We start from the raw sequence: 13,018 nt of genomic DNA on the forward strand, positions 1-13,018 counted from the left end.
TCCTCGTCAACAGAAAAATGCCTAAAAACTGCTGTGTGGTGATATTCGCTACTAACAATGCAAAGATAAGCATAACGTAAGCTGCCGACCCGAAAATCTGAGCTTTTAGTAAGACAAAAGTGGATACGGATGTTAGGAATCAAGACTGTGGGATCCTGACACTAAGCTAAAGTTATGTCCGACGTTACGTGTGTTAGCTTAACTTACAGACATATAGATAGCCTAAAACTGACATTTGGATATTTGACCTGGTAACGAAATTCTTGCTGCAAATGTAACGTCGGGCATAACGTTAGCTTAGTGTCTCCCCATTCTCTGCTGATTCCTCACGTCTGTATCCACTTTTGTCTTTGTAAAAGCTCGGTTTTAGGGTCAGCAGCTTATAAAATCTTAGGTTATGGGTTATTTACCCTGTTGGTAGTGAATATCCCCATACATTAGCTTTTAAGTATTTTTTCTGTTATTTGCCAGCAGACGGAATTGAAGAGGAGGCACCATCACAATTCAATGGAGAGCGGAGAGTTGATTTCCCTCTTCGGTGGGCGTGGCTTTCAGAGTATGACAAGATGCACTCAGTCTCTATAGCACTCTAGGATACTGTAGCAGTAGCTGCTGTGGGCTCAGCCCTATGTTCCCACATTTCTAAGATGTTTCTTAAAATTAGGCCCTATGTTCCCACAGCCCTATGTTCCCACATGTGTAGGACATTTCAAAATTAGGTATTGTGTTCCTATATTTCCCTTCAATTTAAGCCCTATCCTCCAACAATTTTTTTAGGGGTTAGGGTTACGGTTGGGGTTAGGGTTAGGGGGATAAAATCTGATACAAATTTATGAAAAAGGAAATGTGGGAACTGTGTGAACATAGGGACTAATTTAGAAAAAAATCTTTAAAATGTGGGAACATAGGGCTGGGGAACATAGGGCCTAATTTTGAAATGTTTTGTTAGAAATGTGGGAACATAGGGCCTAATTTTCAGTGAAAAAAAAATAATTCTTAGAAATGTGGGAACATAGGCATGCTCCCGCTGCTGTTATAGCAACCAAAGATTGCTCGCGGCTGTTTTTTGGAACCAAAAAACAAAAGCCCCTTAGTCAACTTTTTCTTGTCAAACTAAATGCCAAGTGTGATCATGGCCTAATACTTACGAGCCAAACGATCTCAAAACTCAGGGATTCTCGTGTGTGTCTGATATGAACCCAGAATCTAAAATTCTCTCAGGGATAAACAAAGTTTAACTGAATAAAATAAAATTCCACTGCCCCCCCCCAAAACAAGCACACTCAATTAAAGTCAACAATAAAAACGCTTTATTTCCCCATTTCCCCAAGTGTTTTAATTATTCTTTAATTGTCAATCAGGAAATCCACCGCAGGCTTCTTCGGTTCATTAACTCTCCGTCTGTGTTTTCTGTGTCTAACGTCTGCCCTATTTTGTCCCCCCGTAGGTCAACCGCTTTGAGCAGTTCAACATCAACTATGCAAATGAGAAGCTTCAGGAATATTTTAACAAGCACATTTTCTCCCTGGAGCAACTTGAATACAACAAGTAGGTGGAGGTTGTTTTACCCGCGATGGCTCGTTTTGTTTGTCGCTGCAAAAGTCTGTCGTCGTCCGTTAACTCAAATAAACCAAATGCAGTTCATTAGTTCAGCCCAAAAATTGGGTTTTATAACAAAACTTCAAAGTCTAATTTAACATTTTCATTGTTAGCTGATCTTGTCTACAAAGGCAGAGAACAACAGTCAGGTTTATTTTTAAAGAGTTTAAAGTTTTCAGGCAGGGCAGGGAAACCGTTTTTAATGCTTTCATTCAATGCTTCCATGCTTTGTACGCATATTAGTTCAATGTTGCTCAAATAATAATTGCCCTAACTCGTGCATAATACCTAACAGATGTGGACGCGGGACCAGGTTAGTTTGACCTAGTTTAGGAAAATCATCTTTATTTGTCATTATTTATTTTGGGGATAACTCTGGCCTGCTATGTGTCTACTATTTAATATTTATAACAAAACCAATATTTAAAGGATAGATCTTTTGTAAGTGTGATTATATGAGATATACATTTACTGGTCTACAGCTGCCTCCATCGCATTGTTGCTCCCAACGCTTTAAAACACCAAAGTCACAATAACACAAAAAAAACTAACTGACCTAGGCAGCGGTAGCGCAGCAACTCCAGTGTTCTGCGAGGTAAAATGTTTTTGTCAAAGGAGTCTGGTGGCTTAGAAGAGAGCAGAGATTAACAGCTTCAGTTTCCTGTTAGATAGGGGGTTTCTCAAAGCTCTTGACATGTTTTAAAATGGTGAATGTGTGTTTTGTCTGGAATAAAATCAAAGTAAAATAAAAAATATCAATATCTGTTATTATATATCTAAGTTGTTCTGCGAGGTAAAGTTACTGTTTTTGTCAAAGGAGTCGGGGCTTTGAAAAGAGCGCCAGACACCTTAGACAAAAACATTCATTTTATCTCGCAGAACATGGGAGTTGCTGCTCTACCGCTGCCTCCATCAGTTAGTTACTTTCATTTTGTCAGTTCCTAACCCTCTAAAACACCAAAGTCACACGATAACAAAAGCAAACTAATCGGTCGAGGCAGCGGTAGACCAACAACTCCAGTATTCTGTGAGGTAAAATTACTCTTTTTGTCTCTTGTTTTTCAAGAGAAGCCATAGACACCAGCTTCAGTTCCCCTGTTGGAAAGCGGAACATGTGGCTATTGGTTCCTCCAAGCTTTTGACATGTTTTAAAATGGTGAATGTGTGTTCTCTATCGTATCGAGACTATCTTTCCACCGTTACATATTCCATATGTACAGGGATCATCTCCCTGAGGTCAGGTACGTGGATACTTCTTTAAGACACACCGGCTTGCCTGGCCACGCCCTATGCTATCATCTATAAAGCACCTGTGCTGGCGTGGAATCACTGATAGTTTGATCGGAACCGTTTCCGAGTGGCCTACAGCTGGAGAGGTAGTCTCTTGATTCCAAGAACCAAGGTTACAATGTAACTGAGCGTTTTGTCTGGAATAAAATGAATTTTTCATAACTGAACACGTTCTGAGTGAAATCAGATGTCATTGAACATGACATCCGAAGGCATCTGAGCTCTGCTTTGGCTAAGCTAGCATGGAAAATCCGAGCCCTGCCAAGTATTGGGATTCCACATATATACACAAACATCATTTCATATCCACTCTGACCAAAATTGTTACCTGATGTTTCTCAATATTTAGAAAACACAGCTGATGAGGTCACCAGCCTGAAGGCAGTGGCTCCGAAGCCCCACCAACACTTAACTTAGCTTCGTGATTTGCAAAGCTGCAGCCTTCGGAGAATGTCTTGGCTGTGTTTTATCCTCTGGGTTGGGTGATTTTTGGATAAAACGGCACAAAATGTAGCACTGAGCTAATTGTTGAATATACAGATGCAATAATAAGAGTAGGTGCAAAATGGGAAGAAAGAAAATACATTAAACATGGATATTACGGTGGATAGGCAGCATAGAAATGCTACGGCAGTCAAATGAGTAAAGAAAAGTTTCAAGTTATTATGAAAAAATGCCAAAAACATCAGAAATATGCCAAAATGGTCAACAAAACGGCAAGTGCGTTGAAATAAACAACATAAATGTTGAAAAAACATTGGAATGAAGTCGACAACGTTGAAAAAGCAACAAATGCGTTGAAAAATAAATGTTGAAAAAAAAAGCTAGAGACGTTAACAAAGCAACCAAAAAAATGTGAAAAAAGCATGTCTACAACGTTCAATAAAGTGACAAAAACATCAACAAAACTGCAGAAAGCGTCGAAAAAAAAAAAAAAACTAAATCTTGCCAAGGGCACCAAATTAGGGTTAGGGTTAGGCTCTGATCTTTCAAGACGTTTTGTGCCTCATGTCCACACTACTCGGGTGTTTCCGAGCCGCTAAAACGGAGACATTTGGAAACACTGCTGCCCCCGTTTTGGTTTGAAACCTCACAGGTTGTTTTTTAGTCTGAACGGGGGACAAAGGGAGACCTTTGAAAACGACAACGCACGTAAGTCAGTCTTATTGGTTAGGTAGCTTACACACCTTTCAGTAACAGTTCCATCTCGTCGTCGCTTCAGGCTGATAAATCCCTGCTCTTAGTTTACACCGTTGTTGTATTTTCACCTTCTACATCCATGAGTTTCACCTACAGAGTAATGTCAGACAATCTGCTTACTGTTTACATCGGTACGCGCATGCCCAGTGTGTGTGTAAACAGTCATGTGATATGCAGTGTCAAGACGTGTTAATACGGACAGAGATTAGTTCTGCTACTGGAGCTAAAACTCTTGTGTGGACGGAGATCTTTTTTTTTTCTCAATTAATGAGTTTACTTCCATGCTGTGCATTTCTTCATTTGCTGTAAAATGTCTCTGACCCCTGTCGTTTGTTCTGTGACTGCCTCCTGCAGGGAAGGCCTGGTTTGGGTCGACATCAACTGGATGGACAACGGAGAGTGTCTGGATCTGATCGAGAAGGTACAAAAAGGGGCGATTCAAAAGTCTTGCTCGATTTGAGAACTCCAGTTATGCACAGAAGAAAGTAGAATGATGCTGTTGACAAAGAGAGTTTCTATAACTTTAAAAACGCATTTCTAGAGAGTCTTGTTGCAGGTAAGATTAGGAGTAACTCAGTTCTAAATAATGAGATAATAATAAAATACTTTGTTGGGGAGGCATTGGAGACGATATTACTTCTAATATTTACCTAAAAGCAAAGAGGGAACTGAAATGAATGTAATATATGTCAACAATAGCAGTGAGGAATAGGACAACTGAGATGATAATTTTCTCTCTGTGTTTCCATAGAAACTGGGTGTCCTGGCACTGATGAACGAGGAGAGTCACTTCCCCAAAGCCACGGACGACACCTTACTGGAGAAACTCCACAGCCAGCACTCAGTACGTCTCCTTCTAACGCACGAACAGTTGAGGTTGTTGACCTTTCAGCAGGTTTTTTTAAATGGCAAGATTCACATGAACTCAGTTTATGCTTTTATGCTTTTATGTTTATGACGCTAGCAAAGCAACATAGTACAGAAAATAACCACAGCAGAAACGTCAGATAGGTCGGACCTCGGTGTTTTAACCCTCTGAGGTCTAAAGCCGCCTACACATGATAGGCGGCAAAACCCTTTGCGCCCGCCGTTCCATTGATTTCCTATGCAACTTTGCAACTTCGACCTAATTGCAGCTGACCTTTCAAAAGCGCAGCCAATGTGATAACAGCATGTCGTTAACCTGGCAACGGGGAAAAAGCTTCCTTGCCACCCTTGATGACGTTTACCTGCGCTGCACTTTGCTCTCTGCGCCCTATCTAGGTAGCCTGGTCCTACCAGACTCTGGTCCATTAGCCTGGTCCTACCAGACTCTGGTCCATTAGCCTGGTCCTACCAGACTCTGGTACATTAGCCTGGTCCTACCAGACTCTGGTACACTAGCCTGGTCCTACCAGACTCTGGTCCATTTCATTTGTACAGAGAGTCTGGCCACTCTCCATTGACAAGTGTTAACTTCCTTGAAGGCGGGTACTCTGTTGAAGTTTAAAACTATTGGATCTGCCCAGAGCCACTCTGGATCTGCCATAACCAATCGCTAACATTTGGTCATGACGTCGGCTTAGCATCGCTAGTGTTAGCCTTAGCCAACTCCTTCACCACTAACGGAGCGAGCTGGAAAATCAAACTGTTCCCGAACCCCGTGAGGAGGAGGGCCACAACATCATGGCCACCAACACAACTCAGCAAAGATTGGTCTTGCTCGGGCTCTAACTTCTGGATATTCGGCAGTGTTGCCACAACGGACCGAATGGCTTCGCTCGCATCTCACCCAGACGGTTTACTGAAGGAAAATAAAAATTGAGCAGAATTACGTAGGAGGGCGGAGCTAGGCTAACCTAGTGGTGTGCAGAAAGCAAATCGTGTATCATGTGTAGGCAGCTTAAGGGCATTTTAACACATCTTCTTAAATTTACCTTTTTAAGGTATCTGCATATAACTGATCCCCACGTGTGTCATATAAAAATGTCCAGAACAAACTCAGCTTTCTGTATAGTGATGCCCAAATCTTTTCTGTAAAGACAAAATTTGGTGCTAAAGCTGAAATGTTGATGTTAGCTTTTTGAAATTCCTCAAATCTCTTTTGAAAATAAACCTAAACTTACGATGTGTTGTACCAATTGATTGATTGATTAACTGACTTAAGTTATATATGATTAAAGTAGTAAATAAATGTCTGGAATTTAATTCTGTATTATTGTTTTGTCAAACATTGTTTGGACGCGATCGGTGAGTCTTTCGTCCTCAGAGGGTTTTAAACTATATATCTTTAAACGTTACAGTTAGTGCTGTGAATAACAGCAAAAATAAACAAGTTTTTGAGTCCTTTGTCCACTCGGAAGTGACTTTTGTGTTCGCGCTACGTCACAGTAATTTGTTCTATGGTAAAAGTAACAGCTGCAGGCACATTTATAATGTTGTTAGCATCTGTTGCTAACAGGATCCCTGTACAGTTCTTGGCTTTTGAATCTGGAGCAAACAGCTTGACTTGATTTAATCACTGATGGGAGTGCAAGTAGTAAACATTTAGAAGAGTTTAATTTGAATAAATATGAGCGCCAGTAAATACTGTATTTCAGTGAATATTTTCTTGGCTGTGCTCTTAGTGAAGCTTTACAGCCTTATTAAACTGCATTATGAATCGAATAAAAGACTATCGGATATTTCAAACTAGAGGCAGGAAGACTGTTTAAACCCGGTGAAAAGGGTAATAGCTATAGGAGTTCATTCTTTACTCACACATTTCATTTTACAGCTTTTCTTTTGGCAAATATTTATTTAAAAATAAACATTTTACAACAGTGTTAGGAACACATTGTTCTTCTAGTTAAATGTCGGTATGATTTCGGTCAACATATGCTGAGCTCAGCCCTCAGGAAGCAGCTGTAGAAACGATTACAAATGGGATTTGTAATCATCTTTTCTCTGTGACTGTGATGGAGCAAGGCGTATCATTAAACTGTTTCCTTTCTCTATTCCGCAGAAAAACTCCTTCTATGTGAAACCACGCGTTGCCGTGCACAACTTTGGAGTCAGGCACTATGCAGGAGAGGTAAGATACTGAGATACTAAGATACTTAGTGCTGCCTGTGTGGTTTTCATTTTATTTTAGCATAGTTCTGTGTTTGAAGAAAGAGAAAGTCCCGCACGCTGCTCTCGCTGCAGCATCACCATTTATTAAAAAAAACTAGGTCAAGGTCTAGGAAAACTTCATTCTCCCCGAGGGGCAATTTGGTTTACAGCCAGCAGTACCACACGCCATACATGCAATGTAGAAATCACAAAACACAGGTAGACCGTAAAGAACTATAGAAATCAAAAACAATGGAGCGTAACATTCAACAAGTAAATACATGAATACAACATTTAAACTACCTTGGTTGGTTTAAAAGACCGGTGGCAGTTGGGACAAAAGAGTTTTCGAACCTGTTGGTCCTGCAAGTAGGGGGGGGGTCAGCCCTATGTTCCCACATGTCTAGGACATTTTCGAAATTAGGTCTTGTGTTCCTACATTTCCCTTCAATCTAAGCCCTATGCTCCCACAGCATTTTTTAGGGTTAGGGGTTAGGGGTTAGGGTTAGGGAGATAAAGTCTGATACAAATTCATGAAAAAGGAAATGTGGGAACATAGGGCCTAATTTTGGAAAATAAATCTTAGAAATGTGGGAACTGTGGGAACATAGGGCCTAATTTTGAAAACAGTCTTAGAACTGTGGGAACATAGGGCCTAATTTTCAGTGCAAAAAAATATTTCTTAGAAATGTGGGAACATAGGGCTGTGGGAATAATTGACAATCACTTCTCAGTGGGAGTGTCTCTCAGTGAACTCACCTGTGATTTGTGCACACATTTCTTTACATCCTCTCCATTAATACAGGGGACTTCAACATTTATTTTTAACCAGGGACCCCTTAGCTGAAAGTGAGATGGAACAGGGATCCCCTACTATATATATTGTATAAAATGAAGTTGCATATTAAACTGGGCCTACAATAACGTTTGGGCAGCCTAAAGCCTTTATACATACCTTTTTTGCATAGAATACTAAGCTATTAAAATAATAATTGTTGGCATGATTTTATAAATCATGTTTAAATGTTAAACATACATGTGGCCCAGTGAATATTTAGGATATACTGTATCTGTGGATGGCTATCGTAGTGACTACCTTACCTATAGGCCAGTTTGCCTATCAACAGTGGGGATTTATATTAACTAATAATATGTTGGATTCATGTCAATATATTTTAATTTGTGAAGAAAACTTTCAAAGGTCCCGGACCCCCTGTCGAAGATCTCTGCATTAATACAATACCCGATTCGATTACAATCACACACACATGAATTACATATCCATGTCAGGAATACCTAGTGACTGCCCGATTTTAACTTATTAGTGCTTAAAAAAAGTTTCCTAAGTGAGTGACAAAAATATGCATTTCATTTTCATTGCATCCATCTGATTTCTCCATCCTTATATTCATATCAATTACAAATACTTCAATTCATATCTGTTACACTAGTACATACTCAAACCCATAACCATTTCATTAACACTCTGAAGTTCATTTCTATTACTATACTTCATAGAGGTTGAATAGTGGTTCACTGCTAATTACAAGTTACTAGTAAAGTTTGGTGTAAAAGATCATTGTTCATAATACTTTCTTTCAGAACAAATAAGAGTAAAAAAGAAATGAATAAAAGTCCGAAGGTGAAAGCACATGTTCAGGAGCTGCTCCTCTTTTTCTTTGTTCCTGTAAAACCTCTCTGCCGCCCCCTGGTGGTGTGTTGCAGGTGTTGTACGACGTGAGGGGGATGTTGGCGAAGAACAGAGACACTTTCAGAGACGACATCCTCAACCTTCTGAGGGAGAGCAGGTACGTTACAGCTTTTTCTAACTCTTCGTCATCAAAGAAGAGACATGTGGGGCCAGAGAGTCGCCTCATCCTGCTGTCATTTACATACAAAGAAAGAGCTGGGGACTAAATGCCTTGCTCAGTGGCATGTTGGTGCATGTCTCCAGATGTTAATTGTTATATTGTGTCAAATGGATTGGTGTAATAATATTTTTGTCAATTGCAAATTCACACAAATTGTCATGCTTTGTTGATGATAATTAAACTGAAATAAGCAGCAATAATCACACCTGAAAAGCATAATGGTTTATATTTCTTTGCGGGACTTTATTATCATATTAATTGAAACGTTTGCTTGATTTTGTAAATACAAATATGAGAATAAAGCGTATCCCTAGTGTGAAGGATGTATAACAGAGCCAATTTGTTATCTTAATTTCTACAGATAGATAGATAGATAGATAGATAGATAGATAGATAGATAGATAGATAGATAGATAGATAGATAGATAGATATAGAAATAAGATACTTTATTCATCCTCATGGGGGAATTTCCAGATAGTTATGTAAATGGAGTACATCATTCGTAGGGTGCATTATCAGTGCAACTTTTTACAACAACTTTTTAACTGCAGTTCCTTAAATTATAAAGCTCTTGTGCTGTCATGTCCTGCATCCCTCTTTTGCTTGTAAATGTGTATACACAGCATGTGTACTCCATCTGTTTCCCTTTGTTTTGTCAGGTTGGACTTTGTCTACGATCTGTTTGAACACGTGTTGAGCCGAAACAAACAGGACACCCTGAAGAGCACCAAGCACAGACGGCCCACAGTCAGCTCCCAGTTTAAGGTGAGCCACAGATACCCAACGTGTTGACTGTTTCTACGTCTTTTGCCCAGTGATTTGGATATTGCAATAGTCCTCATTGCAATTTCAATACAATTGCGATTTAAAGCCCTAGTTGTGAGTGTGAATTGACGGCTCCGGTCATGAGGGGCTGCAACATCCATTTGGCGCCACCTGTTGTTGTGGTTGTATATATTCAGCGTTTTTCCGTCGATTTTCGAATCGATTCAATTCCGATTTATCAGGTCCCGATTTGATCACATCACATGTCAATCGGGTTTGGGAAATTTCAGTTACAAAATCCAATTTAGCTTGGATGTAAAAGAGATCCTCAGAGAACTTCTGCTGTAAATTGTTCAAGCAAGAAGCAACTCTAAAATATATTTTTATAATGCACCAGGTTAATGTTTACATTAGGAATTGACCCCCCCAAAAGTTTATTTAAAGAACATTTTACTTATCCATCTATGGTGAAAAGACATGTATTAATAGATCGATTTCCGGATTGTATTAATCGATATCAGATCCCTTAAACAAAGATCGATTTTAATTGGGGAATCGGTTATTTTAACCCAGGCCTAGTATTATAAGTAGTAGCTCCAGTAGTAGTAGAAGTAATCACAGTAATAATACTGAAGTATTAACAGGAGTGTTTTGTTTTTGCAGGATTCTTTGCACTCCCTGATGGCCACACTCAGCACTTCCAACCCCTATTTCGTTCGATGCATCAAACCAAATACACACAAGGTGAGTGCTGATACACACACACATATAGACACACACACACACACACACACACACACACACACACACACACACACACACACACACACACACACACACAGAGTAAACATAAGCAGGTCAGGATGTCGGAGCACTGAAGTATCACACAGTGTGTGTGTGTGTGTGTGTGTGTGTGTGTGTGTGTGTGTGTGTGTGTGTGTGTGTGTGTGTGTGTGTGTGTGAATCGTTTGTCATTTTAATAATCAAACAGTCCTCCCCCACCGGCCAACGAGCCGCAGACAGGAATGAGAAGTGTCTGGCCCTGTTGGTGCCCTTTGACATCCCCCCCCACCCTGGTTGCCTAGCAACAGGCTGGAGCAGTGGAGGATGCGGGCATAATGTACACAAATGTTATTCAGGAAAAGATTGTTGGGAATCACCATCTCTGCATGGTGACTCCCAACACTGTTTGGAGATGATCTATAATCACAAAATATTGTGTCTAATTTCTGGCCTGTAACCAGAATCAGAATCCGCTTTATTGGCCAGGTTTGCGTAAACAAACAAGGAATTTGACTCCGGTTAATCTTTGCTCTCAGAGTACAACACTCACTTAACATATAAAGAATAAAGACAGAAAGGACAGTAAGAAAATATATATATAAAAAAAAAAACAATACAATAGAATTTAGAAATTTACAAAAAATATACAATAACAATTGAAGAGACGGAAGGAATAGTGCAATATCAGTATAGCCTGAGATTTAAGATTTAAATATAAATATAGTGCAAGGCAGTTCAGTGCAATGAACTGCCTGTAAATATGGCGCCAAAACATTCCTTTCTGGTTGAAACCCAGCCAGAGTCCCCGGGCTATCGGAGTATTGACTAACTCATTGGCAGGACTATTCTCAGTTCAGTATCTTGTCGATATTTGTCTAGGTGCTTCGTCCACTTATGGTAAAATCAAACGCCAGACGTGTCAAGTTAGTCGAAATACTGTCGACATGGAATCGCTCGTATTGATTGTTGACGTCAGTAGGTATTGATAGTTCCCGTGCCTGGGCATCACTGATGGTTTTAGAGCTGCCATGTTTAATGGATCAATCGATTAGTTGTCTCCTATCAAATTAATCGCCAACTATTTTGATAATCGTTGAATCGGTTTGGGTCTTTTTTTTTTCTCTCTAGTCTTTGGAGATTAGACTCCCATCGTTGTAAAATAATTTTTAAAGGGGTAGAGAAACAGGAAATATCCTCCGATGGAGTCTAGACACTGGTGGTGGCGGTGAAGGAACCCAAAGACCGGACCGAAGGAGTCAACGGAGCGTTCTGCTGGAGGAAGACCCAGGATGCCGTGGGAGATGGTGACTGGAGGAGGAAGGGGAGGAGGAGGAGGGTTGCACGATTTGCCTGAAATGACAGCTGACAGCAGCAGAGAGAGAAACAGATTTAAAGCAGGGATGTAATGCTGTGATTGGCTCGTGAAATTCATGGCCGATTCTGAATGGTTTAAATGAAAAGTGAACGCCTCTAAACAGCTGATTTGTTTTAGGAAGAGAGAGCGGTGACGGAAGTCATTTGAAGTCTTCCTGAAAGAATTTACGCTGAGCTCCATTAGACAGATCATTCGACAATAAAAATAATGGTTAGTTGCAGCCCTAGATGGTTTGCTCTCTGCTTATCAGCTGTCTGGTAGAAACTAATTGAAATGTAAAGTAGCTGACTGTGAATGTTTTTGGAGATTGTCTTTGTAACCACAAAGACTCTCTGGTATAATTCCAATGCCATCAGTGTGAAAAGGCTCTGGCACTTAAAGGGAAAGTTCACCACCTTTTTTTTTGTGGACATCCAATCAGTGTTGATGGTAAATGTAGTCGATTGAAAAATAAATTCCTCAGTGCGTTGGAGGCAAGGAAGAACTACAGGCTAATTCAGCTTGGAAACAGCTGGACAGAAGCTTACGTGCAATGCATTCTGGTACATGTAGGCACTGGCAGGCACACACAAAAGTCCCACATCATACTGTACATGGAGTGAACAGTCAGATCAGTCAGTGTGATTGCTAGCGCAGCAGCCTAAAGGATTCTCTGTCAAAATGACCTAAAACTGAATACTTTAATACCGCTTGGACACTTGAGGACTCTTTAATAGCCGTCCACTATCAACCTGTAACTGATGTTTCTTGTTTAGTATGATTTTATTTCTAATTTAACTGGTTTGTTATTGATTGTTTGATGTCTTTGTCATGCTCGACTCCATTGAAAATGAGGGTATGCCTACATTTTCCAGAGTCTTCGATTAATAATTGGGTTTTGAATTGTCTGTATTCTGAGGTACTGCATGCTGCTGTAAAGTCATTCTATAGAAGGAAAGCTACAGATAGCTCAATAGGGCTGGGTATCGCAAATGATTTCCCAGATCGATTTACAAGGTCCCGATTCATGTACATTTCTGATTTGATTCCATAGCAATTAGGTTAGGGAAATTTAATTTGCAG

The 13,018-nt window shown here is 40.0% G+C and overlaps 1 protein-coding gene across 2 annotated transcripts in view; it reads left to right on the top strand.

Moving 5' to 3' along the window:
* Positions 1-13,018, top strand: part of myo10 (myosin X) — a 167,035-nt gene that overhangs the window by 112,622 nt on the left and 41,395 nt on the right. For both annotated transcript variants that reach the window (XM_039815523.1, XM_039815522.1), the window contains exons 13-19: positions 1,448-1,548; positions 4,444-4,510; positions 4,841-4,933; positions 7,073-7,141; positions 8,887-8,969; positions 9,693-9,798; positions 10,462-10,542. In XM_039815523.1, coding sequence (XP_039671457.1) covers positions 1,448-1,548; positions 4,444-4,510; positions 4,841-4,933; positions 7,073-7,141; positions 8,887-8,969; positions 9,693-9,798; positions 10,462-10,542 — 600 coding nt within the window. The remainder of the gene's footprint in view (positions 1-1,447; positions 1,549-4,443; positions 4,511-4,840; positions 4,934-7,072; positions 7,142-8,886; positions 8,970-9,692; positions 9,799-10,461; positions 10,543-13,018) is intronic.

The sequence above is a fragment of the Perca fluviatilis genome, chromosome 11 (assembly GCF_010015445.1).
Source record: "Perca fluviatilis chromosome 11, GENO_Pfluv_1.0, whole genome shotgun sequence".
NCBI lineage: Eukaryota > Metazoa > Chordata > Actinopteri > Perciformes > Percidae > Perca > Perca fluviatilis.